This window comes from Microtus pennsylvanicus, chromosome 15 (genome assembly GCF_037038515.1).
Source record: "Microtus pennsylvanicus isolate mMicPen1 chromosome 15, mMicPen1.hap1, whole genome shotgun sequence".
NCBI lineage: Eukaryota > Metazoa > Chordata > Mammalia > Rodentia > Cricetidae > Microtus > Microtus pennsylvanicus.
In genome coordinates this window covers 24,722,076-24,747,788 of record NC_134593.1, presented here as the reverse complement: position 1 = coordinate 24,747,788, position 25,713 = coordinate 24,722,076, and the positions used below count along the sequence as shown (strand labels likewise).

At 44.0% G+C, this 25,713-nt stretch overlaps 1 protein-coding gene across 3 annotated transcripts in view; it reads right to left on the bottom strand.

Moving 5' to 3' along the window:
- Ints9 (integrator complex subunit 9) overlaps nt 1–25,713 on the bottom strand; it is an 80,383-nt gene that overhangs the window by 29,332 nt on the left and 25,338 nt on the right. For all 3 annotated transcript variants that reach the window (XM_075949431.1, XM_075949434.1, XM_075949433.1), the window contains 6 exons: nt 20,196–20,256; nt 17,461–17,523; nt 14,444–14,583; nt 12,072–12,158; nt 1,895–2,015; nt 1,116–1,250 (listed from right to left, as the gene is read on the bottom strand). In XM_075949431.1, the coding sequence (XP_075805546.1) occupies nt 1,116–1,250; nt 1,895–2,015; nt 12,072–12,158; nt 14,444–14,583; nt 17,461–17,523; nt 20,196–20,256 (607 nt within the window). The remainder of the gene's footprint in view (nt 1–1,115; nt 1,251–1,894; nt 2,016–12,071; nt 12,159–14,443; nt 14,584–17,460; nt 17,524–20,195; nt 20,257–25,713) is intronic.

The window sequence follows — 25,713 nt, the reverse complement described above, 5'->3', positions numbered from 1 at the left end:
AAGCCAGCCTGGTCTAGACAGTAAGACCCTATTTCAATGAAACAAAATATACAATAGGGTGGAGCTTGGGAGGTGGCTCAGTGGGTAAAGTGCCTGCAGGATAAGAATGAGGACCTGAGTTCAGATCCCACGCACCCACTTAAAAAGCTGAGTCTGATGTCACATGCCTGTAACCTATCTAGTTGGGGACAGGTAGATCCATGAAGCTCACTGGCTAGCCAGTCCAGCAGAATTGGTGAGCTCCAAGTTCAGTGAGAGAGCCTGGCTCTAGGAATCAAGGCAGAGATGGATCAAGAAAAGACACCTGGCCTTGATCCTTTTCCTCATGCATGTGTACACACATGCACATACCCACACTACAAGAATACACACCACAATTGCACCACAAAACAAAACAACCAGACCTCATCACGGTCTACAAAGGCCCGTGTGAGTTGGCCTTGCTCCTTTCCTGTACACCGTGTACACCGTGGTCACAGGGAACTTTCTCTGCTCTTCACACACCCTGCCTGCTCTGCTCCGGGACTCTTCTTCATCAGCATCTCTGTAGGCTCTGCCCCACAGCTTCACATGGCTCTTCAATCCTGGCTTCAGATGGACCACCATTCCTCTTGAAATAAACCTGCTAGACTACCTCCATTCCCCTCGAAATAAACCTGCTGCGCTGTTCGCAGGACTCCTACCGCAGTCTGAAATCACACAGCACATTTCCTTACTCATCTTAATCTTAGACACTATCGACTGAAGACAAGATGTACAAGCGGAGACCTTGCCTGGTGGTCATTCAACCCTGACACTGAGATTAGTGCCTGACACCTGCCTTCAGTAAGTACTGCGCAGTTAGTATGTGCTGAAAGAGTCAACAATCTCTATGGCCTACATCAGGCCAGGCAGGGTCTTGGGAGGACCAGGAATCATCAACCCAGAGGTGACCTTGAGACAACAGAATTCCTTCCAAGGAAAGCACAATCCTGGTCGTAAGGACTGAACAGTTCTAACTCCCCAGAATATCTAAGAAACAGAGATTATGAAGGTGTAAAACTGCTCACAGTACACTGGAGACATTCTGAATTTGAATCAAACAGGCACATGCTGATGACGAAATGTTAGTTTACCTGAGGGTGTGTGGTAAGCAAGGAGGATCCGGAGACATAAGACACTTTCTCATAATGGGACTGGATAATCCAGTTGGAGCTTCCTAGGGCATAGCCAGAGCTCAGAGGGGTCACCTGAACAGCACCAAAAAGCTCCTAGAAGAAACCACACAGAGAACATGCCAGCTGTCAGCAAGCTAAGTCAGTTCAAAGGAAAGAGCAACTGAAATGTCCTTATTTTAAAGCAAACTGAAGAAAAAGGGAAGTAACAGAGCCCGTGCAGTGGACAATGGAAGCAATCCTGTAGTCTCTGCCACCTCGGGCTCTGCTCACTGTTTGTTACCAGAGACACAGGGCCTAGGCATTGAGCCAAGGGTCAAAGGCTACTTTTCCTGTCCACTTTAGGTTAGGTTCAGCTCTGAATGGCTCTGTGCAGGCCAACAACAGAACAGGAATCCTCATCATCTAGGCCGACTCTCCAGTCACCCGTGGCAAACTGCGTCTGTTTCCCATGGTCTACGTCTCAGACAGGCAAAGCTGTGTCTGGTTTCTCGGGTGACAGGACGGGACAGGTCTCCAGACTCATGGCTAACTGGCCGTTCTAACTGGTGTCAGGGAATGGGGGTGACAAACGAGTACCACCGAAAAGCGAGGAGTGTGGAGAAAATCTGCCAACATCCCTTTTTCCTGGAATCAGCACACAGGTGACAGGGCAGCTTGACAAAGAGAGCCACACGTCCCCAGGGACTCAACACAGGGGCGGCCCTCATGAAGGCACTCACAAGGGTTTCAACACTCACAATTTTTTGAGAATATCCCACCAGCTGGATTTTACTCAGGGCAGAGTTCACCTCCTGCATTGTGTAGCATCTTCTCCAGGTTGACACTTCCACTGCATCCTTGAGAGGAGAAGGCAGCAGCCTGCAAGCACACCATAATGTCAATCACCTGGTGAAAACGCCATCAATTAATAGATATTTCTAGTCATATGACCACTTTACTTAAGTGGGTCAGTTTATTGGCATAGGATTGCTCATGGGTTCTTTTTTTTTGTTTGTTTTTGTTTTTCGAGACAGGGTTTCTCTGTGGTTTTGGAGCCTGTCCTGGAACTAGCTCTTGTAGACCAGGCTGGTCTCGAACTTACAGAGATCCACCTGCCTCTGCCTCCCGAGTGCTGGGATTAAAGGCGTGCACCATCACCGCCTGGCTCATGGGTTCTTTTCTAATCATCATTTATATAATGCTAGTATTATTGTCTCTTCTCTCTTATTCTAATAATTTGAGTCTTTTCTCTTTTTTTTCTGTCAATTTTATTGATAAAAAACCCAAACAAACAAACAAAAAAACCAGGATGTATGTAGTGGCTCAGTGGGTAATAGTACTTGCTGAACAAGCTTCATGACCCGAGCTCAATCCCTGAAATCTAGGTAAAACTCTGCATGCAGTGGTGGGCATCTGTAATCCCAGGACTCTGTGACATGGAGAAAGAGACAGGAGAATCGGCAGGCCATGGGCCAGCTGGCCGAGAGTATGCAGTGTAGTGGCAGAAGTGAGGGACCCAGCTTTAAGGAGGTGGAAGGTGAGAACCGACTTCCAAAAGTTGACCTGACTTCCACACAGGCGCCAACGGCACCCACATACCCACACTTACTTTTAAACCTTTTGATTTTGTTATTTTTTCCTATTATGTTTCTATTTCCATTTTAATTATGATTTTTTTTAAAGACAAGGTTTCTCTGTTTAACATCTGATTGTCTTGGAACTTGCTCTGTAGACCTGGCTGGCCTCGAACTCAGAAATCTGCCTACTGTCTCCCGAGTGCTGGGATTAAGGCGTTCACCAACATCTGGCTAGTTATTATTTTGAACCTAGGATGATAATCCCAGCAGTCCAATTGGACTGTCCAGTCCATTCACATTTATCTTTTATTACCGAGAGAGTTGGACTATATCTTCCACTTTAATTTTTGTTGTATGTCCCACTTCTTTGTCGTCCTCTATCCTTCCTTTACTACTTTCTTTTGTACTAATTTTTGATGAAGCTTTTAAGTTTATAATTCCCATCATTTTTGAGATATACTTTAAAAATGATTTATTTTAAAAAATGATTTATTTCAGCCAGGCAGTGTAGTGAATGCCTTTAATCCCAGCACTCAGAAGGCAGAGGCAGGTGGATCTCTGTTGAGTTCAAGGCCAGCCGCGTCTACAAAGCAAGTTCCAGGCTACACAGAAAAACCTTGCCTTGAAAAACCAAAATAAATAAATGTTTTTCCATTTTAAATTTCATGTGCATGTGCATCATGTGGGTGGGTGATACCAACAAGACCAGAAGAGGGAGCCAGATCCCCTGGAACTGGAGTTACAGGCAGTTATGAGCGGCCATGTGGATGCTGGGTACCAAACCCAGGTCCTCTGCAAGAGCAGCAGGTACTCTTAACCACTGAGCTCTCTCTCCAGCCCCTTAACACTCTAACACAGAACATTTCTACTTGAGCGATATCCCTGTCCTGTTGTTTCCGTCCCCCAGGCCCTTGCACACTGTAGATTATGCTCTGCCTCTGAGCTATACCCCACACCAGGCATTTCTACTTAACACCTCACATTCTCTTTGTGTTCATAAAAGATAAATGTGACTGCTAATACAACCATCAAAAAACATCTCTTTGATGAACAAACATTCTTGTTCTAAAAAGTATGAGGAATAATCTGGAAGATTGATCTGTTAGAGGCTGGCTATACAATCTAGGTTGAAGTACTTCTGGTGAACTGAACACACACAGGCTCTACTGTCCCCCAAACACACTGAGCAGCAGAGTGACATATAGTGAGGGTGTTAATCCCACCCCCCGATAAGGTTTCTTTGTATAATCCTGGCTATCCTGGAAGTAGCTCTGTAGACGAGCCTGCCCTTGAACTCAAGAGATCTGCCTGTCTCTGCCTCCTGAGTTCTGGGTTTAGGATATGGGCTAGTCAAATCTATTTTCTTAAGAAATATAAAATTGTCCTCAGGCTCCATAGGGTATTGGTACCAGGAATCCCTGACACATACCAAAATCTGTGGATGCTCAACTCCCTTCTACAAAATAGCACAGTATTTATAAAGTCATGGGCAAATTCTCTAATATATTTTGTGATTCTTTAAAAAATTAGAGGTAAGTCTTGCCATGTAACTGACAGTAGGCCTGAACTTCAGGGCCCAATAAAGCAATTTTCTTATCTCAGCAGTGTGTTCTAGTAAGTTGGACAGGTCTACTACTTTAGGTCATCTCTAGGTTACTGATCATACATAGTGTATGGTCATAGTGCAACATGAAAGTACTGCAAATGGCTTTACTGTTCAGGGAATAATAGTTTCCATCAGCAGTTGGTTGAATTCATTGAGTACAAAACTCCCAGATACACACGACTAACTGTATACAGTAATATATGGTGTATATATTTATATGTGTGCATGCATATTTACATAGATACACACAACAGTGCCTAAATTCTTTGGATAGCTTATTCTAGCGCCTTATATACTGTTTATGTCTCATAGATCTCTCTCTCTTTTTTTTTTTTGGTTTTTCGAGACAGGGTTTCTCTGTGGTTTTGGAGCCTGTCCTGGAACTAGCTCTGTAGACCAGGCTGGTCTCGAACTCACAGAGATCCGCCTGCCTCTGCCGCCCCCCCCCCCCCAGTGCTGGGATTAAAGGCGTGTACCACCACCGCCCGGCTGTCTCATAGATCTCAGAGTACCTGTCATTTCTCTACTTGGAAATCTTTATAGAGGTTCTCTTTTCATAAAAGTTTGACAACTACATTCTCAAAAATGATCTAGGATTTTTTTTTTGTAAGCTACACAAAAGTCTTAAATTAGGGGTAGTCAAATGTACTGTTAGCTTTTTAAAAATAACTTCATTATTCTTTGGTTTAATGCTAAGAGCTTTTGTCTTTTTCTTGGTGTACTAGCTGATTTTCACCAAGCCAGTTATTTTTGTTTACCCCATTACTCGTTCCAGAATAGTTTCTTGCTACTCTGAACCAACCTAGCCTACAAAGTCCTAGCCCTGGGCTGTAAGCTCAAATTCAGGGGTTCTATGTCTTAAAATTTGGTGGAACTTTCCCCTGACACTGGGTCTCTCTGTCATATATACCTATCTCCTAACATCTTGTCAGACTGAGCTTTCCCTAAGCCTCCTATTGTATGTGAGGTCACACTTACAGCAGGGCACTTAGAGACCCACTTAAAGCCATTAGGATTATTAGCTGATTTGGGATAAGTAGGATAAGGAAACCCAGAGGGAACTGGTTCTGTTTCTGGCTTTCTAATTTATCAAAGTCAAATTTTCATAGCCTAAATTTTTCATAAGTACTTTCTCGTTTCATTCTTTTCTTATCGCACTTGAGTGCCCAATAAACTTCTTTCCAGGGCTGCTGACGTTGAGCCAAAGTTCTACTGCCTCTTCCCGCATCTTACCAGCACAACCAGTAACCTAAGATCATGGGTTTTTGTTAAAGAGTTAAGACCTTTAGGCCCATAGGGACCACTTAAAGGCAGACAATGAACACATTGATCGGGTTCTGAGTGTTTGTTGAACAAATGGGCAGAATATAAGAGCAGAAGCTGTGTCTACTCTCAGTAATGACCATGTGACATCTGTGCCACAGGGATGGGTTGGGGGCAGGCTGGATGCTCTATACTGAGCTTCTCAAAAGTGCAGCTCAAACCAGACATGTCTCAGTATTAACTGGGAACACTACAATCCCTGAACTTTTGTTTCAGACCCAATTGTCTCTAGAAAAAACAAAGGCAATTACTATGGTCAGCAAAGCATGGTACACATTATTCGAGAGGGGGTCCAGATGATCTCTGCCTCAACTCTACAGTCACTAAAAGAAAACAAAGCAAACTCTTCTTTATGTTTTGGTTTTTAAGTAGACTTGCTGAGCAGGACAGACTCTTGGACAGATGAACCACACCAATTCTGAGTCTCAGTAGGAAATAATAGAAAGGTATTTTTCCCATCAATATCTTTGGAGTTTGGGTGTCATCAATTGGTCCCTCAAAGGTTAACTTGTTGTCTTAAAACTTGGGATCACAAGGCTCAACAGTCTGTACTCCATCAAAGTACAGCCATTCTGTGAAGACCCACCTTGAGGAGCCCTTCCCATAGATATCTTCTAAAATTGTAATGTATGTGTTCCTAGAGATAATTCAATTCTATGTATTTTACAGAAGAGGCCATCAAGTCTCAAAAAGCATGGCTGACAATGTTAAAACAGAGGCAAGTGTGGGCTCTCTTTGCTTTTAACAGGAAGGGTGGCATCTCAGATGAATTTGGCCTAGAAGGCAGGTGTGCTCTGGCTGCCATAATTAGTAGCTTTTTATCACTGTTGTAAAACTGAAAGAAACATAAGGAAGAAAAGGTTTATTTTGGCTTATGGTTGGTTCCAGAGGGTTAGGGATTAGAGTTTGTAATGGTGGGGAAGGCACAGCAGCAGAAACAGGAAGCATAGAGACTAAGCAGGATGTAGGGAGATGCTAGAAACCCTCAAAGCCTGCCCCCAGAGGTGTGCAAGATCACACCCTCTAAAGGTCTGTTCCACAATGATGTACTTCCTCCAGCAATGCTGCAACGCCTATACATCCCATAACCACTCAAACAGCACCAGCAACTGGGGAGCAAATATACAAATACATGAGTCTATGGGGGATATTTCTCATGCAAACCACACCACCAAATGTTTTACTAAAGGGGGTAAGGACTGGTTTCTCTGTGTGCGTGTGTCTCTGTCTCTCTCTTCCTTTGAGACAAGGGGGTCTCTGTGTAACAGCCTTAGCTGTCTTGAACTCATGCTGCCAACCAGGCTGGTCTCCAACTCACAGAGATCCACCTGCCTCTGCCTTCCCCAGTGCTGGGATTAAAGGCGTGCACCACCACCGCCAAGTAGGTAAGAACTATTTTAAGACGCTTACCCAGTACTCATTTGATCTACTCGATACCCTGCAAAGTGGTTAACATCCATCTCAATTTTACAAATGAGAAAATAGAGCTTAGAAGAAACGAACTGATTCAGCTACCAAGAAACTGAGCTAAATTCTCCCTCCCTTCTGTGTGACTGCTAAGCCCATACTTTCTAAATTTTGTCCTATTATATAGTTAGGCCTGATAAATTCCTCAGCAAATAGCCGAGGAATGTCAGAGCGAAAGAATAACACCTTTAATATGCATTGGAAGCCAGTGAACCTTCCTCTTATGTTCTTAACTCCATAACGCTTATGAGATTATGACAATATCTTATGATTTTTATCATGTTTTTTAAAATGCAGAATCTCACTAGTATCCCAGCTTGCCCTTGAAAGTTTCTCCTGCCTCTGATCCCTACCTACCCAGTGCCAGAATTACAGGTGTGCACCATCACACCTAGTAATGCCTAATAAAAATTTATTCTTAATTATGACCATGGAATCTAACCTCATAAAATATTCATATTAAAAATACCAGACACCAGAGTAGCTTCTTAGGTGGAACATTTTAAAACTGCTCATTAAAAATCTAACCTTTAAGGTTTATGTAAGAAAATTCCATTGTGTGGGTTTTCTCTTCAAAACTCCATTTCTTTTTTTTAGGAAGAGTATACTGTAGTGTCAAAATTAGGAAGAAGGATAGCTACCATCTTCTGCATAAATCTCAGGGACATGTCAACTGAGGCAGAAAGTCACACAACTGTCGAAAGCAAGACTAATAGGATTTTTGAATATACATCCTAATAATAAATCAAATGTGAATTCAAACCAACTCCAAATGATTTAAGAGAATTTGCCAGATTTTTTTTGACCAATGAGCTTGAGAATTTTTAATTTATTGTTTTCTTTACTTGATGGCCTTATTACTAACTCCAACTACTTACATGCATTAATTCTAGGCACTTGACCAAGATCTATTTTGAGAATCCCTGTGTAGTTTGAAGTAAAATTAGGGGGCTCAAGTTTCAAATCCAACACCCAGTGATTTGCTTGAATCACACAAGATTTTATTTTAATGTGTAAGCCAACACTTAAAAAAGATTTTTTAAAAATCACTTATAAAGCAGCCAGATTTGAACTTCTTAAAAAAAAAAAAGAAAAGAAAAAAGAAAAAGGAAAGGAAAGGAAAAAAGGGTAGATTTGGCGGCTCACATTTCTAAACAACCAAGACACACTCAGTATGCCCCCAGATGCTTCAATCAAGAGTGTGACAACCAGTCCAGGCCCTATCTCATGCCTCTATTTTAGAAAAGTCATTGATTGCATCCCCGGGGGGAAACATTCAATAAACTAGGCCATAGAAACCCAGTTCTCAGTGCAGCATGCCTTGGTCCTTCAGAACACTAGGTATCAGAGGAACCTAAAGGTAGAAGGCATCCTTCAGCACCCAACCCTTCAGCCAACCAACGAAGCACTTCTAGTACCTAACCCAAGGAGAAACTCTAGACTCTGCTGTCTGATACCAATTAAAGAATAAAGAGCCTTTTAAAAAAGTTCTGCTTCCTTTTTTAAAAAGAATATTTTTCTCTGGGCTATAACAGTACCCCCACCCTGACAGACACACACACAGATGTGTTTCCTTGAGTGGGAAGGGAGAGCCACAGATTGATATAGAATGTCCTCTATTATTTTCTACCTTATTTTTGGGACAAAAATCTTACAGAACCTGGAGCTTGCTATTTACGCTAGACTTGCAGGCTAGCCGGCCGCTGGGGTCTGCCTGTCTCTGTCTACCCCTCCCCCAGCACCAGGTCACAGATGTACAGTACCTGGCCTTAAGGAACGTGCTGAGGTGGGAACTCGTGCTTGCAGGGAAGGTGCTTTCCTTCCTTAATGAGTCATCACCAGCCTCAAAGAGTGCTCCAGTTTTCATGCAAGTTCTAATATTTGTGCTGAGTTTATCCATGATAGAAAAAGAACAGAGCTGGAGATTTTGCTTTCTCACTTCAGCATATTCTTTCCCATAATGAAACTATCCCCTTTGCCATCAATAGCGAAGGCTCATCATGTGTTCCAAAGCCAAAATGCAAGACCCACTCAGGGCCAGAATGCACAGGGACCTTCTCCAGCAGTGTGCAGTGTCTCTACTCCTCTTCCAAGGTGCCTTTTCCTTTTCTACTTTTTGTCCACCGGTTGGTGGTTCTGTTTCAACTAACACTTTTTGCTGAGCATCTCCCAAATAACCTCCAGGGCCACTGCCCTTACCCTCCCTTCTTTCCAGCTCCATCCACTCTTCCTAATACATATTGACACTACTCAGGGAGCAAGTCATCTTGTTATGTTTTACAATAAATGGGTGGCAAGAAGGGAAAAGGGACTTTGCTTAAGGTCACAGAGAAGGCAAATGAAGACTCTGAAGATTTGGTCCAGGGTTTGGGAAGTCAGGGACACCGGCCTTTGAATACTACTTCTGATGTGCCAAAATGATTTGCAGCTAAGTATACAGGACATAAACTTAACAAGAGGAAATAAGTAAGGGAGGCAAGGCGTATGGGTCTATTCCAGGGAAAGATAACACAACCTTATGATTTTTAAGGAGGGAGGTCATTGAGACCTGGGGTCCCATGGGGTCCAGTGTGCTCAAGGCAAACTGTGGCACAGTTAAGGGCTGAGAAGAAAGGGAGCTGAGACTTTAAATGAAACACAAGGAGGGGATGTGACCATGTATCACTGTGTGGGAGTGGCCAGATGAAGGAGGCCATTTAAACAGAGATAAGACAGTTTGGCTGTGGGTGCATCCAGGCGATGTGAAGACACTCGCACACCATCCTACTAACCAAGGAGACATCCAGAAGATCCAAGCAAGACAGGAGGAAGGGTGCAGCACACTTGCTTCCCTTTCCACCACACAAGGGGCCTGCAGGACACGCCCTCTAAGAGCGACTCAGCGGAGTGGGAGTATGAATGCTGTAGCCCGAATTATCGGGACCTATCACTTCACTGGCGGGACGACCTTGGGGAGGTTAAGAATGTCTTTGGCACTTCTCTCCTGTAAACTGTAACAAGGCCGCTGCTTACCTCACCAAATTATTAGTTATCCTTGGTAACGCATTTAGAACACTGACAGAAAAAGCAAGCCACAGGTTAAATAAGCAGCACACACAAGGAACACATAGAGGAGACTTGTACCTAAACTCTAGAACACAAAAACAGGGTAACCCCGCTACACACACACTCTCTCACAGGAAGACCAGCAAAATCAAAGACATTCGGAAGCCAAGGTGACTGCCATTATCACTGATGTGGGGGTAAAGGTCAGGGCAACTGGAAAAGGGGACAGGATCAGGAATGGTCAGGAAGCACAGACTAATTTGAACTCCAGGCTTTCCGTGCTAAGAGCAGAAGGTGAGGGCGGGGGCAGCAGCAGGGGTTGTTGAACAGCCCAAGCCAGAGCTGGCTGGTGTCCTCGGCACTGCCGGTGGAGGTCAAAGTGGACGAGGAGTCAAGCCACCCCTTGCTCCCTCTGTGGTACTTCTCCTTTCCATAACCTCTGACGTTAGTCTCTTAGTCCTTGCATTCACTCTGGCTAAAACTCTAGGGATAGTCACACCCAGGGCTCATCTCCATTTTACCACTTGCTTTCCTTTGTCTTTTCTTTACATGGTTTCTAGCATGTACCTTTGACAGATTTAGAATTTGTTTATGCAGCCCAGGCTGGCATGGCTTGCAGTCCAGAGTGCTGGGATTACAGGCATGTCACCACCACCCGCAAACCTGTGTTTTGGGAAACACCCTTTGTCCCTAGGCTTCCACTCGCCTTTCTGTTTATTATCTTGCAGCTCCCTTTAAATCTCAGCTCAGAAGCTTCTCTGAAGCTGTAGTCTTCTTCCTGCTCACTACTACCACCCTAATTCAGATTTTTGTTATCTGTTCCGGAATGATCCCCCTGCTGGTCTCCCAGTGTCCATCTCTGCAGACTGCCTCCCTCCCATGCTGCTTCCAGAGTTCCTTTCTTCAAAAACAAATATGGTCATGTCATTCTCCTTACAAGCCTTTACTCCTGACCTGCACATACTCAATGGGGAGCCAGCCTCAACCTCACAGGTAAGAGACTACATAACCCCACTATTTACTGATGCTGAACCTTTGGGCTGAACCCAGAGCTTATCAGTTCCATCCAGTCTAGCTAGCTTGCTCCAGGCAGCCTGTCTCTGCTTCCCTGGGATGACCTGCTCCCTCTTAGGTGTGTTTTGGGGATCTCAACTATGATCCTCATTAAGGCTGGACCTCTTGCTGAACCCAGAGTTTATCAGTTCTACCCAGTCTAGCCAGCTTGCTCCAGGGAGCCTGTCTCTGCTTCATAAGTGCTGGGATGACCTGCTCACTCTTACATGTGTTTTGGGGTTCTCAACTATGATCCTCATGAATGTGGGAACTTTATCCACTGAGTTATCACCCCAGCCCCCAGACTTTATATAAGAAAATCTTTTCCTCCAGTTGCTTGACATCTTCTAAGAAATGTCCACCTCAGCTTCCTCAAGTAGCAAACACTATTTTCTTACTCTAAAAACTATTTTGAGTATTTACTGTGGTATAATGTTTGTGCATGGGTGTATATGTGACAAGACCTGTGTAGAAGCCAGAGGCCAACCTGTGAGGTTTGGGTCTCTCCTCCCACCATGCAGGTCTTGGGGCTCAAATTCAGGTCTTCAGGGTGCTGGCAAGCAACTTCATCCATGGAGCCATCTTGCCATCCATAGCTTTTTACTGTCTGAGTGTCAACAGCACTGTGGTGAATCTCTCTTAAGACATTCCTGGCAAGACCCAAGTGACCTGAATCATGAGAGCCAGAATCTCCATGGTAGAGCCATGTGCAGCCAAAACTCCCACACCCAGCGTGGAGCCTGACTCTGTGAATTAAATGAAGCCCTTTCACCTTTCATCCTAACAAGGTCTGTGTTGAAGCACAAAATGAGACCCAAAGAGCCTCGTGAAGCTCTGTAGCCAACAAGGAGAGGGTATTCTCACCGCTGTATATCCTTATTCTTCCACAAGGAGGCAGACTGGGCCTTTGGCACTCTTTCGATGAAATTCACCAGCTCTTCCATGAGAAGCCTGCGTTGAAACAAAGCATGAAGAATATTGGAGAACAATTTGCTGCTAACACTGTAGCCTGGAGAGGCGGATTTGCCCACCTCCCTCTAGCCTGTCTCATGAGACACTTTAAACTGATGCAAGAAACTGACGATTGCTTTGGGAATCAGAAGTGCTTCACTTAGAGGGAGACCTCAAGAGTTAGCTTGAAATCTGCCCAAAGATTAGCAGCGGGACAGACCTCTGACACCCCGAGGTGGCACACCGAATACAGGCAAGGGAGTCCAAGGAGTGCCGCACCCAGTGGGCCCTGGGCTGAATGGATACTTGAAAACCAGAGATAATCAAAAAGCTAGAGATAGAGCTGAGCATGGCAGCTCACGTCTGTCATTCCAGCTTTGTGATGCTGAGGCAGGAGAACTGCCATGAGTTTTAGGCAACAGAATGAGACTGACCCCCCCTGCCCCCCACCATATACTCACTTTTTCACCCACCTAGAAATACATTTTCAACATCTGAATCTAGTTCATGCTCTAATACAGCCAACCCACACTGGTAATAGCCTCTCTGTACAAATGCATAGACAACAGCAATATACAAAGTTAATGGCAATAGAAACTCAAACAGGTGGTGTGGCGTTCATCTGTTTCCCTAACTACTTCTGTCTCCAGGGGGAGTGTTGGCAAGCTCTGAGCCCCAGGCTCATTAGTGCTCTGGGATGCCCCACAGAACCCATCCTTAAGCACCACCCTTCTCAGCCTACAGCCTAATACTCGCAGCTCTTTCTCTCACTACACTGCTGCCTTGTTTTCCTATAATGGCCCTCTCTGGTCCCTGGAATCCCTCACTGTTTTTGTATGCACTGCAGGTGATATTTTCACATTGAAGACTGTTTCACTTCTCATCACTAGTTCATCCTACTGGACAGTTGTAAGACAACCTAACAGCTTATAGCACTCCTCCAACCTGAATATTGGATTCTAAAAGTTTTAACTTACTTGGTTATTTCAAAGCAATACATTATGGATTTTTATTACCCCAGTAATAATTTTCCTTACATGTTTTTTTCCTTTTCTCTCAGCAACTGATTCTATGATAACTTGCAGCAGTCACCTATACTGTGAAGGCTTAGAGAAGCATGACCTTTTTGGTTGACTAAAGATTATAATAAAGATTTTAATTCAGTTTGTTTGCTTGTTTTTTTTTTTTTGTTTTTTTTTTTAAACAGGGTTTCTCTGTGTTGCTTTGGAGCCTGTCCTGGAACTAGCTCTTATAGACCAGGCTGGCCTTGAACTCACAGAGATCCACCTGCCTCTGCTTGTGCTGAGATTAAAGGTGTGTGCCCACACCATGGCCTGACTGTAAGTTTTATTTTTTAAGATTTATTTATTTTCGTAGCTGGAGAGATGGCCCAAGGGTTTAGGACACTTGTTGCTTCTGTATAGGACTTAGGTTCAGTTCCCAGCACCCAAACGGTGGTTCACAACTATCTGAAACTTCAGTTCTAGGGGATCTGATACCTCCTACTGACCTCTACAGGAACCAAGCACAGGAGTGGTTCAGAGATATACACACAGGCAAAACACTGAACAGATAAATCATCTAAAAAGTTTCTTTATTTTCTTAACGTGTACACATATATATGAGTGTGCATGCCTACATATGCATGGCTGCTCGCAGGGGCCCGTGGAGCCAGGAGCAAGATATCCCTGGAACAGAAGTCATAGGTGGTTGTAAACTGCCTGATGTGGGTGCTGGGAACTGAGCCTAGGTCTTCTCCAGGACCAGGAAGCCTTCTAACTGCTGAGTTCTCTCTCCAGGCGCAGGACTGCCTAGTCTTAAATCCTCAGAGCGCTATATTTCACTCTGTCACCAGGGAAGGACAACTTAACTGCTTAATTACTCTTCTTTCCTTGCTTTCTACAAGCTGCCTCTATTAATAGCCCATAGTAAATCAAGAAAAGGGGATATTTTCAAAGCAAAGCAGTACAGTTTCTCTTTCTTCATTTAAATATGCCAAGTTCCCCTGCTCTGAAGCTCTTTGCTCTGGATCTCTGCAGCATCTTCCTAGGTCTCTGTCCTATCTAGCATCATCTACAGAGGAGTTGCCTAGGAACACTCCTCTCAGTTATGCTAAAAGAAAGACTGGGGCTGCAGGGGCACCGGTCTCCAGGGATCTCCAGTGAGCATTCGTGTGTCTGGAGAGCAGCCTACTCTTCCCTGATCCTGGGCAAGAAATCCAAACCCTCTTGATAACCCACTCAACAGCGGCCGCTGAAGGAGCTTGGCAGCCACACCGCTCTCACCTGCCGATCTGCATGGTGGGTTCTGTGGCATACACTGTGCCCGTGAATCCCGTGTGCTCGGTGATGTATGGCAGCGCCATCATGCAGTGATAGTTAGAGATGAGAATCACATCGACTGTAGACAGGTCTATTAGCTCGGTCTGAAGAGAGAGGGAGGGGTGATGGGTGTCTGTGCCGGGCACACAGATCAGCAGGACGCGACTGACAAATGATGCTGTCAGAGTGCAGAGTAGGAGTTTTGGTTCTTCGGAATAATGAGGCCTTTCCCGCAACAGCACCCTTCTCTCACGGCAGATGTGTCCTGATAGGGACAGCAGACAGCGGGGGAGGACGGCTAGCTGCGAGAATGTGGCTGGCTCACCAGGATCACTCTGATCTTACAAGTTTAGTAAGTAGTCAAAGAGAAAGACAACAGTATTTTTTCATTATTGTTTTTTAACTTTTTGACTTTTCAATGCTTGACCACCGTATTCATAGAGGAGAAAACAAGAGAATGGCGGTCACTTCTTAGAACTCCAACGGGGCTTCTTTTTTTCTTTCCTAGACAGGGTTTCTCTGTGTAGCTTTGGAATCTGTCCTAGAACTGGCTTTGTAGACCAGGCTGGCCTTGAACTCACAGAGATCCGCCTGCCTCTGCCTCCAGAGTGCTGGGATTAAAGGTGTATGCCACCACCGCCCGGCTTCCAAGGGGGCTTTTTATGTACCCCTCCTGTGACAGCACCCTGCATGGTAGCACCCTGCGTGGTAGCACCCTGTGTGCTTTTCCAAGAACTCCTCTGCCTTCCCACCCAACAAGCCTCTGCACACTAGTGGAGGGCAGGACGGACTCAAGCAGGGACTGTGGGAAAAGTGAGCCCCTGCAGCTCACCGCTGGCAACTCTTTGTTCGAGAGGAGTTAACCCCAGCCATGTGCATGTGATAGACCCCAGATGAGCACAGCAGGGCCACCGCAGTGTGTGAGGTGGGAGAACGGGTTGTGGGGCTGTTGCTCAGAGAAGTAACAAAGGTACTGATGACACGAGCAAACGCTAAGAAGCAGTGAGCCATCTGGGATGTGGATATTTTCTAGGACAACAAAGCTGCCAGCGTCACCAGCATGTGTGTAAAGGACAAGAGTTTCTCACTGCCAGGACAATGGCATCCATGGTGCTGTGCAGCGGTTTCTCTAAGACAAATATTCCATCTCAGATGAGACGCAGAGTGTTGTCGAGGGAGGTCAAGCCTTCCATCCGGCAGAGGAGTTCATTAAAATCCAACAAGTAAACAACCCAAAGGTTCCAGGAAGGCCCTAAAACTGACCTGATTCCCCAAGCTTCCTCTTCCTCAAGTATATATAAGCAGGAAGGGCTGCCGAGAACACACTCAGACTAGCAGAGCTGCCTGAAAGAGGCTTAAACAAACCGAGCTCTCTAGAAGAGACACTCCTGGACTTGTTCCGCTACTTATAAGTTGTGCAGTACGCTCCAGGTTTCTATCTTTTGTGAGCCATCATCCATGCCGGGGTGGGATTTTAGCAAAGTAACTGTCTTTGAGCCATTTCTTTCCTGTAACCCCAGGCGTATTCCTTAAAGTAATAGCAGTAAAATTCATTGTTTTGCCAAGTTGCACTTTGATGGCTTTCTTTCCTTGGTTTATTATTGGTTATCTATCTGAGGTGAACAGAGGCTTGTCCCCATCTCCTCAGGAGTAATGCCACACTATCTGTACAGCACATGGAAACAACAAACCTATGCGACATCCCACATCTATTAGCCTTAACACCACACTCTGCCCTGTACTTGCAAGACAACATCCTTATGGTGGAGGTGGTTCTACTCCCTGCTACTTCTAGAACCACTTTCAAAAAAGGAAATTAAGACAGAGCAGCAGAGGGACAAATACAGAGGAAAACCATAGGAGTGATTGTTAAAGCGACAGTGAAACTCAAAAGCAGACCCCTCTCCTCACATGGAAGGACACAAAAGGGAACTTGACTGTTCTCTTTAGAATAGACCAATCAGGCTAGAGAGATGGCTCAGAGGTTAAGAGCACTGGCTGCTCTTCCAGAGGTCCTGAGTTCAATTCCCAGCAACCACATGGTGGCTCACAACCATCTGTACTGAGATCTGGTTCCCTCTTCTGGCATGCAGACAGAAAACTTTATACAAAATAAATAAATTAATTAAAAATAAATAAATAAAATAGAAAAGTCAGCCCACAGAGCCCAGAATCATGGAAAAATTTGCTGAGGAAAGTAGGAAAAAAAACCTCATTCTTAATTTATGTATCTAAGATACATGATTACATGAACATTCCCCCCAATAATTTAATATTAAATTTATGCACATTTATGCACTGACAGTCACATATTTACTTACATACTTTTAGTGGGATAAAAGATAATTTACCTTTAAAAGTGTTGTGTACAAGCATTTGGTTGTCTACACTGCAGACAGGGTCACAGTCATGCAGTGGCTGCTGACTGTGCTGCACTGCATCACCCACGACACAGAGTAGGTCGGAGGGAAACAGATAGTCAAAGGAGTGCCATGGGTCTGTGATTGGTCTAGAGTTGGTGCCTCTCCTGTTTCTACCACATTCATATTTTCTCCAAGTCCTAACAGCAATATGGTTCTACCTAAAAACAATGATGATTACCTTTTAAGTCACATAATCTTGCTTGAAAACTGATCTATGGCTTTTGAACTCTACTTATAGAATAGCACAACCAAAGATGCACTGTGAAATCTAAGTGTCCTACTGAGAAGTTCCGCACTCTGGGGCACTAATCCACATGCCCCACATTCTTGACCATCAAGTCAAGGTTGCGACAGACAGTCAGTGCCACCTGTGTTCTGCCGAAATAAATGCAGCACCTGGGATATGGAACAGATGGGGAATCGCCCCACCGATTCTTAAGTGACAAATGCAGTAACTCGTGAGGGAGGGCTCAGGGTCATGACCCTTAACTATGTGTGCCTGACTTCAGTGCTGATTACAGGATGCTTTGCTTCCAACAAGAATCGCTTTCATCTTACCTCCGGTAGGCAGAATTCAGGCACAGAATCCACAAACACATGACCTGAGCATTCTTTTAGCTCCTAAAAGAGATGGGGAGGAAAAATACTAAGAGACACTTAATAGACACAGTACCAAAAAAATTCAACCTCCACACCTAACTTGGAGGGTGGGAGGTTATTTTTGGACAAACTATTCCCTCTTTAGGCTCAGGCTGGCTAGGAGCCCGACTGAGGGTGGAAGCGCATCTTGGTGGCAGACTGAGGGTTTGAATGCACATTCCCCGATGTCTCTTTAAGAAGTTACGGAGAATGCATGCTCTGCTATCATTTGTAATCCAGTGATTTCCAAGAACTAGTTACCAAATCAAAGCTCCCTGGGCCCTATCTAATATCTAAGAGACCAGAAACTGGAGAGGGAGTCATGGACCTTGTTTTCATGACAAGGATCTCTGGGGATTCTGCTATGTCAGGTTAGCAGTCCAGTCCCAGAGAGATTACTTAGGAGCCTTTCTTCCACCTATCAAGAGCTGAAGGCAAGGGGTCTAGTAAGGAGGGAGGAGTGAGAGTGGGGGGCAGGGATCAAAGCTGCCACCACCACAATGCACGTACTTACTGTCTGCTTCACAGAGTGTGGACTTACTAAGGAGCACAAACCAAACATATTTATTCAAAAGAAGAAAGCTTATGTCTTAAAAATGGGACCCTATAACTTCCTACCTCAAAGGATACTGCCCCAAATTACAAGCACACCGAGTCTGGGGTCTCCCAAAGGCTGGCTGTGAGAAAAGATTCTGAGAGCAGTAGCTTGGACAGGGTGCCGGTTTTCTGGCAGCGGTTCCCTGCAGGGGAGGGTGGCAAACAGAAGGCATGGTGTCTGGAGATGGACATGCATGCGCCACATTCCACTGCAGCAGCTCTGTTCACTCCCATGTGGCCACTCAGAAGCGAATCAAACTGTCCTGAGTCTACTGAGAAATGAGAGTAGATTCTAGAACCTCAACCTGCCAGTTCCCATGTTGGAGCAGCACCAGGAAAAACTCCCAGACCAGGTCACACAGATAAGAGTGGCTGAAACTATGCCAGAGCACAGGGGACTGGAAAGGCTGGAGACGCGGGCTGGCCACTGATAGGTTGCCTGCCGTGCCCCCTGGAAAGCCACTGGTGGAGTTTCTGGATCATCAAGCACACACCTATGATTTTACAATCAAACCAGTTAGGACTTGACAGCGAACTTCGCTCTCTTTGGAAAGTGAAATACATAACTTTAGTTCTACCATGCTTTCACAAGTCACCCAACAGATATTTCTACATATCCACACAGATGTATCTAAATTTGCCTCAATCTGAATTACTCTGCATTGAGACAGGGCGTCAACTATGTTACTATCCTTAGGAATTTTAAAGTCTTTATTGGGGTCTTAAACACTTCTTCCCCCTCAACGAGTTCTTGTGAGTACTGTTTAACTACCAAGAAGATGAGCCAAAAAAAAAAAAAAAAGAGAGAGATGAACAATCCTTAATTACAATAAAACAGCTAGCTAAAAACAAATGAGCAATTAATTATGTTTAATGGGGGAATTCCCAGCTCCTCCAAGATGAGGCTAAAACGGAGGTGTTAGAGAGGCAGGAAAGAAGGAAGCAAAGAGGTCTTTTTGTTTGTTTTGTTGTTTCTGTTTGCTTGCTTTGTTTTGATTTTTAAAAATCTTCTTTTGTGTGTGGGGTGCTTTGAGGGTGAGGAGAGGTTATGGGGGGACCATGAGGTGAATGGAATTAGGGTGCATGATGTGAAACTCCCAAAGAAGCAATAAAAAAGTAAAATTTGGAAGACAAAAAATGAGCCACACCAAGGGTGGTTTCAGTTTCAATTGTATGACCTTAAGAGGGCACTGTGATCTACCTCTTCAGAGTGCTGCGGCACCAGCCGGGCACATCCTGATAAAGGCCCGCTGGAGGCTCATTGTCATTCCGAACACTCCCAATGTTGCTCTCTCTCACTCACCACTCCCTTGTAATGAAACACTCCCACGTACACATGCAAGTCATTTCACTGGCAATGCTCTGGAGCCTTTCTCGGGGATAATGATTTATGGTCAGCACAGGCTCCTGAATGTCACACCGTTTCATAGTCAGCTATGAGGGAAATCTAGTTTCAAATCAGGCATCGGGGTTGCCCTAGAGTTTGGGGTGCAGCTACAGGAATTAATTCTGAAGAAAGCCCACGCGTCTGCAGCAGTGTCCATTATAAGCGGTAACTGTCTCACTCAGATGAATCATGGGAAAGATCTTTCTCATTCAGCTTTTTAATTTTGAAGCTCAGGCGAGGATGGATGATTTAGAGGACCACGGAGTGGAGTAGAGATGCTCTGCATGTTTTAATCTTCTACTGCTGCCTATGTCACAGTTTTAATTTTTTTAAGCATTGGGAGCTCATTTAATAAGCTGACCAAACGCTGATAAGCATCACCTTTGAGACCCTAATTACAACTGCAGACAGTTTTCTTCCTTTGGTGATAAATTTGCAAAGTATTTAAGATTGTCACAGACACAAATGTGACCTGAGGCCAAACACAGAGTCTCTAAAGTTACTCAGAGACAGTAATTACCAAGTATGAGAGATCTTAACATGAATCGCAGGGTTTGGAACAGAACACACATGAAAACACAGTGAGTCCCGAGTCGTCAGCACGGCTCCAGCAGGACAGGACAGCTTTTCACTGTGTTCAGGCAGGCTGCAGTTTGCATTTTAGTCTTACCTTGTCCAAAAAAGCATTTCCATCTTTTAGAGACCAGCCAGGAAGATTAGACAGCCTGGGACTGCAAAACAAAAATTGAATTATCCTAAATACATTATAGCCTTCGGTGAAATCATGATGATTTAACATTCACCATACAATTAAACACAGTGAACAGTTACCAGCAGTGGTTCCTACCCAAAATAACAGAGAAGATGAGAACTAACCATGGTGTACTAAGCCTAAGAATCCATCTTAGAGCAGGCTATGGTGGTCCTTGCCTATCACCCCAGCAACTGTGAAGACGAAGCATGAGGACCTCAACTTTAAGAACAGCCTAGACTACACAGTGAAATCCTGTCTGAACAGAATAAAACAGCTGGGTATCATGGGATGTGCCTGTGATCACAGCACTCAGGAAGCTGTGGCATAGGGACTCAGAGGTCAGCCTAGCCTGCGCAGTGAGATGCGATCTCAAAAATACCCAGGGCTGGGAATATCACTGGGTAAGAGAATGTTGTCTTTCAAGTGCACGACCCCGGGTTTACTCCCTAGCACCACCAAAACCAAAACAAAGGGTGGTTATGTGGGAAAAGGGCAGTTTAGCACAGAACTGGGGAAAGTACAGGAGTTTATGCAGGAAAGGGAAGAGTGCATATGAAATACTGAGAGCATTTAGAACTTCCACTCACTAACGACCTTGGCTTTATCTTGTTTGTGTTCAACACCCACCGCGAGTGGAGGCAGAATGGGTGCCTTCATAGACTGAGAAAGCAGATGTAGGTTCGGTGCTGGGCTGTGACTTCAGTGCTGACAAGTGGATTACATCACCTTGAACTCTACCTGTGATATCCTTTTACCCAAGACATCTTTCTGTGATCCTGCGTATACAGGTCTATAAAATAAGCACACAGGGGCTGGAGAGACAGCTCGGAAGTTCAGTGAGTATTGCTCTTACAGGACCCGCGTTTGTTTCCTAGCACCCACACTGGGCTTCTCAAAACCACCTGTAACTACATTTTCAGGTTATCTAGTGTCCTCTACTGGCCTCTGAGGGTACCTGGACATAATACAAACTCATGCACACATACCACACTAAAAGTAAATGAATAAATCTTAGAGTAAGTCTGCATACTAATGAGATAGATATGCTCATTTTAACCTTACAGACATCAGTGAATCTTTTCTGCAGGAATTAGACATCTTCAACATTTTTCCAAGTTTATAAAAATTTTGATATTATAATCATCAATGTTAAGAATACATTGCACAAGAATATATGATTTTTAAAAATGACAGAAGTAGGGTCATTTCAGCAGTTGTTGGGCATTCTATCCTAACTGCAAGCCAGAATTCATCTAACAATTTATGAAATTCAAGTCAGCAATTCAAACAGCAACATAAAATTTTAAATTGTTGTTTATTTTGTGTGTGTGCCAGGGGTTGTTTATGTATTATGGCATTTGTGTGGTCAAAGAATAACTTTCAGAAGTGGGTTCTCTCTTCCCCTGAAGAGGGTCTTGAGATCAAATCCAAGGCATCAGCTTTGGTAGCAAGTACCTTTATCCTCTGAGCCATCCTACTGGTTCATAAATAGCAATTTTTAAAATCAAACATTCTAACACAATACAATCTAAAGATACATCCAGCTTTACTAACTTTATACTAATGTGCTAATCTGTTACTTACACACAGCAATGGCAGGAAAACTGTCTTCGCTGTTTGTAATTAAACCATTATAAGAATGGAAAATCATGTATGTACAATAAAGCATTGCAGTTCATGACATCAGTCACCTGGAGATGACTGAGGCACTGTGTACTGGCACCGCAGAACATGAGGCCCGGCTGCAGTGTAGGCACGTGACACAGCACAGGTGAGCGCAGGCAGAAGCTCCTGGATTCATCTGACTTTGAATTAACTCTTGGTCACTGTACATTCAGAAACCTGCTGTTGCCAAATCTACTGCAGTCTTCACAGTCAATTGAATAGGGCACCCATATACAATTTAAGAAGCTGGGCACTTGGCACCCATGGCTTAAGTTTCCGATTATGGAAAATGAAGCCACTTTCCCTAAGAGTTATAAAGTGACTCTCTATCCTGGTGAATGGTTTCTAGAAGCTGAGATTAATTTCATGTACATTAAGAAGGCTGAATAAAAACAACCAAACAGACATGTACGAGCCAGCAAGAGGGCTTTGCATTAAAAGCACTTGCCAAGCAAACCTGAAACCTGAGTTTAAATCCCAGATTTCATGGTAGAAGGAGGGAACCAAGTTCTGAAAGGTGTTTCCTGACTTCCACATGTGCTGTGTGAAGGTATACACACACATACACACACACACACCCCGTACTCACATAATAACAAATTAAAAATCAAGCAACCATTTATTTCTAGTAATCTGACTTAGTTTTATATACTAGAGACCTGAAAAATGTCAGCAATTTTGGAGAAAATACTAGAAAATGATGATTGGAGAACATATTATTATTGCATTTAACTATTTTAGAACCAGTTTTTAACACAAAGGATAGCATTAATTTTTTTTGTCAAGAAATCATATATACAAGATCTGTTTTTCTAATAATTGTTTATTTTGGAAAATATGCAAATTAGTTCCATAAGGAAATACCCTAAAGCCTTATATAACATTTACCTAGAAAAGGCAAGTTGAATATGATAGGCAATTTTTAAAAGTACATTTATAATTTTCTAGTATGAAATTTTTTACACTTTTAAATTTAGAGATAATATCAAAACAGGCATGGTATATTCACATATTTATCGAAAATATTTATTAATAGCTCATTACTCTACTCTGATCAAAGCCTAGAAGATAGGAAAGGGCATCAGCGTTTGGTCCAGTGCTGTAGAAGCCAAGGCTTTCACCCAGTCACTTAGGATCTTTATGTCAAGCACCTAGGCGGGTCCTCCCCCAAAGGCAGGCAAGACATTACACACCCACACAAACAACCAGAGACAAGCTGCTCAGAGGATGAGGTGCCACAGTAGTACCAAGTACCACAGAAGATGCCTAACAAGGACCAGTCTAGCCAGCAACAAAAGACTTCCCTGGGCATAGAGCTAAACTGAGGTCTGAAACACCGGGGGCTAGGTGTGGAGAGCACAGGGAACGAGCAGGCATTTCCACCATGCTGGCAGCTACACCGAGCCCCACATGATCTCCCGGCCCTCATCCGGCTAGTGTCATCTGCACATCCTTCTAGCACAGATACTGCCACCTTAGATGATCTGAGAGGGGACTTTCTGCTGTGCCGGCCAGGAGAAAGAGAGGACCGGAGAGGGTGAAGAGCTGACGGTACAGTAAGAGCAGTGAGAGAAACACAGACTGAGAGCTTAGACAAGTGCTAGACAAGCCCTGGCTTGTACGTCTACAGGATGATTCTGGGAGGAGGGAATCTATGCCTTCTTATAAGAGGACAATAGTCCCAACCAGTATGAGTAACATCAAATACACCCACATTAAAAGACTATATAAAATAACTGGCCTGTATGTCTAAAATGTCAAGGTCATTAAAACTGACAGATTGAGAAACTCTTCCAGATTGAAGGAGACTCAAAACCAGACAACTGAATACAGCGTGTGATCAACACAGGATGCCGAATCACAAATTCTCCTTGTTTTTGTTTTAAAGTACTTTATAATGAAAGCTGAATTGGTGAAATGGAGAAATACTAACAAGTATAGAGATAAGGACTAAAGATGAAAAGTCAGCCACCAGCAATTCCTAGCACTGGGAGGTAGAGACAGGAGAGTTATGAGTTCAAGGCCTGTCTGGTCTCAGGAAGGAGTGCTTGACTAGCATTTACAAAGCCCCAAGTTTGATCCCCAGCACTACACAGACACAGACATGCCCACCCCTGCCCCGAGTTTGCACTAAAGCAAAGATGCAATAATTTAACAATGACACTTTAATAATGAAGACTCTGAGAAGGTAAGGCGGGATGGGCTCCAAGGAGGAGAGTGATTTACTCATAAAGCCAAATATTTACTGAGTTGCTATTACAGGCCAATAATTGGTCTAAGTGCTGGGAATGCAGAAAAAAAAACACAAAATTCCCGTTCTTATAAAACATCTTCAGTGGAAAAGAAAGGTAATAACTATGTATTTAAGAAGTAATGCAATAGTCAGAGCTACAAAGACAAAGCAGGTAAGGGGACAAGGGAGGGAGGGAGGATGGATGTACTTATTCTAGGCAAATGTAGCCCTAAGTCTCTGGCTTGAATGACAAGAGGCACTTTTTTTTTTAAAAAAGAAAAAACACATGTATTTGTGTAGTGTACCATGCATTCACGTGTGTGGAGGCCAGAGGCTGATATCGTCTTTGATCCCTTTCCACTTCACTTACTAGCCCAGAGCTCACTGATTCAGCTAGTCTAGCTGGCCATGCTGCCCTAGGGAGTCCCCTACTCTGTCTCCCCAGAAACAAGATGAAAAGCAAGTGGCCACGCCTGCCTGGCTTTGATGTGGGTGCTAGAGATACGAATCCCAGTCCTCAGAGTTGGACAGCAAGTGCTTTACTCAGTGAGCCATCTCCCTAGTCCCTAGTACACTTTTTAGGAAGAACTCCACGGACTGCTGGCCATTCCAGTATTATTTCCCTCTGAAGTGAGAATAAGGAAAAAAAGTCAGAAGAGGATTTCCCTCCTCCAGGTCCTAAAGAGAACGAGCAGGAAGGACAACATGAAGCTGGTACTGTCTGACCAATTCTGGTTTTGGTAGTCAAGGGAATCCAAGAGCCCACAGAGCAGGCCGGTCCTCTTTAGAAGCCTTCATTGTATCTAAAGACAGTATCTGTCACAGAACTAGGTGCTTCTTCAAGTGCAGGCCGTCTCCAGCTATGCACTGGCTTTCTCTGCTGAAAGACTCCATGCTCTTTGAGGGTACAAAATCAGTTTTGTGATATCAGTATCCCTGGTACCACATAGGGCAGATTTTTAATAAACATCAAAACAATGAATATTCTGTTCTTTATGGGGAAAAAAGACAACAGTATCCAGCTCTATAAATAAGAAGTAACCTCCCAGCTATGTAAACTCCACCTTCCCCCAGCCTTGGATAATACCTATATTCTACAGTGCTGAGTGTTGTTATAAGTGAATCCCATCAACTTTGCATAAAATGTAATCTGAAATTATCTGTGACCTTGTCCTCATGGCTCTTTGTTCTATCCTTTATCTCAGAAAAAGATCAATGGCAGATTATAATTTTTCTGGATGGTTCACGGGGTTATCGTTGTGAATAATCACTGTAGTCGGTGCTGTCTTCAGGAAAGACTGAGATGAATGAGATGGTTTACTCAGTTCGCTATTCTTTTAAGCCCTTAAATTCATTTCAGATAGCTTTTCCATCTCATCTCTGATACATGGTTATCATCTTTTTTTGCTACTGTGAGCATATTTATTCTAAAAGTCACTTTTCTTACAAACTGCCCTGTCTAAGTAGAAACAAATGGAGAAACCAGCTTCTCAAAATCTTAGTTTAGTGTCCCCAATGCTGCATGTAGAGCCAAGG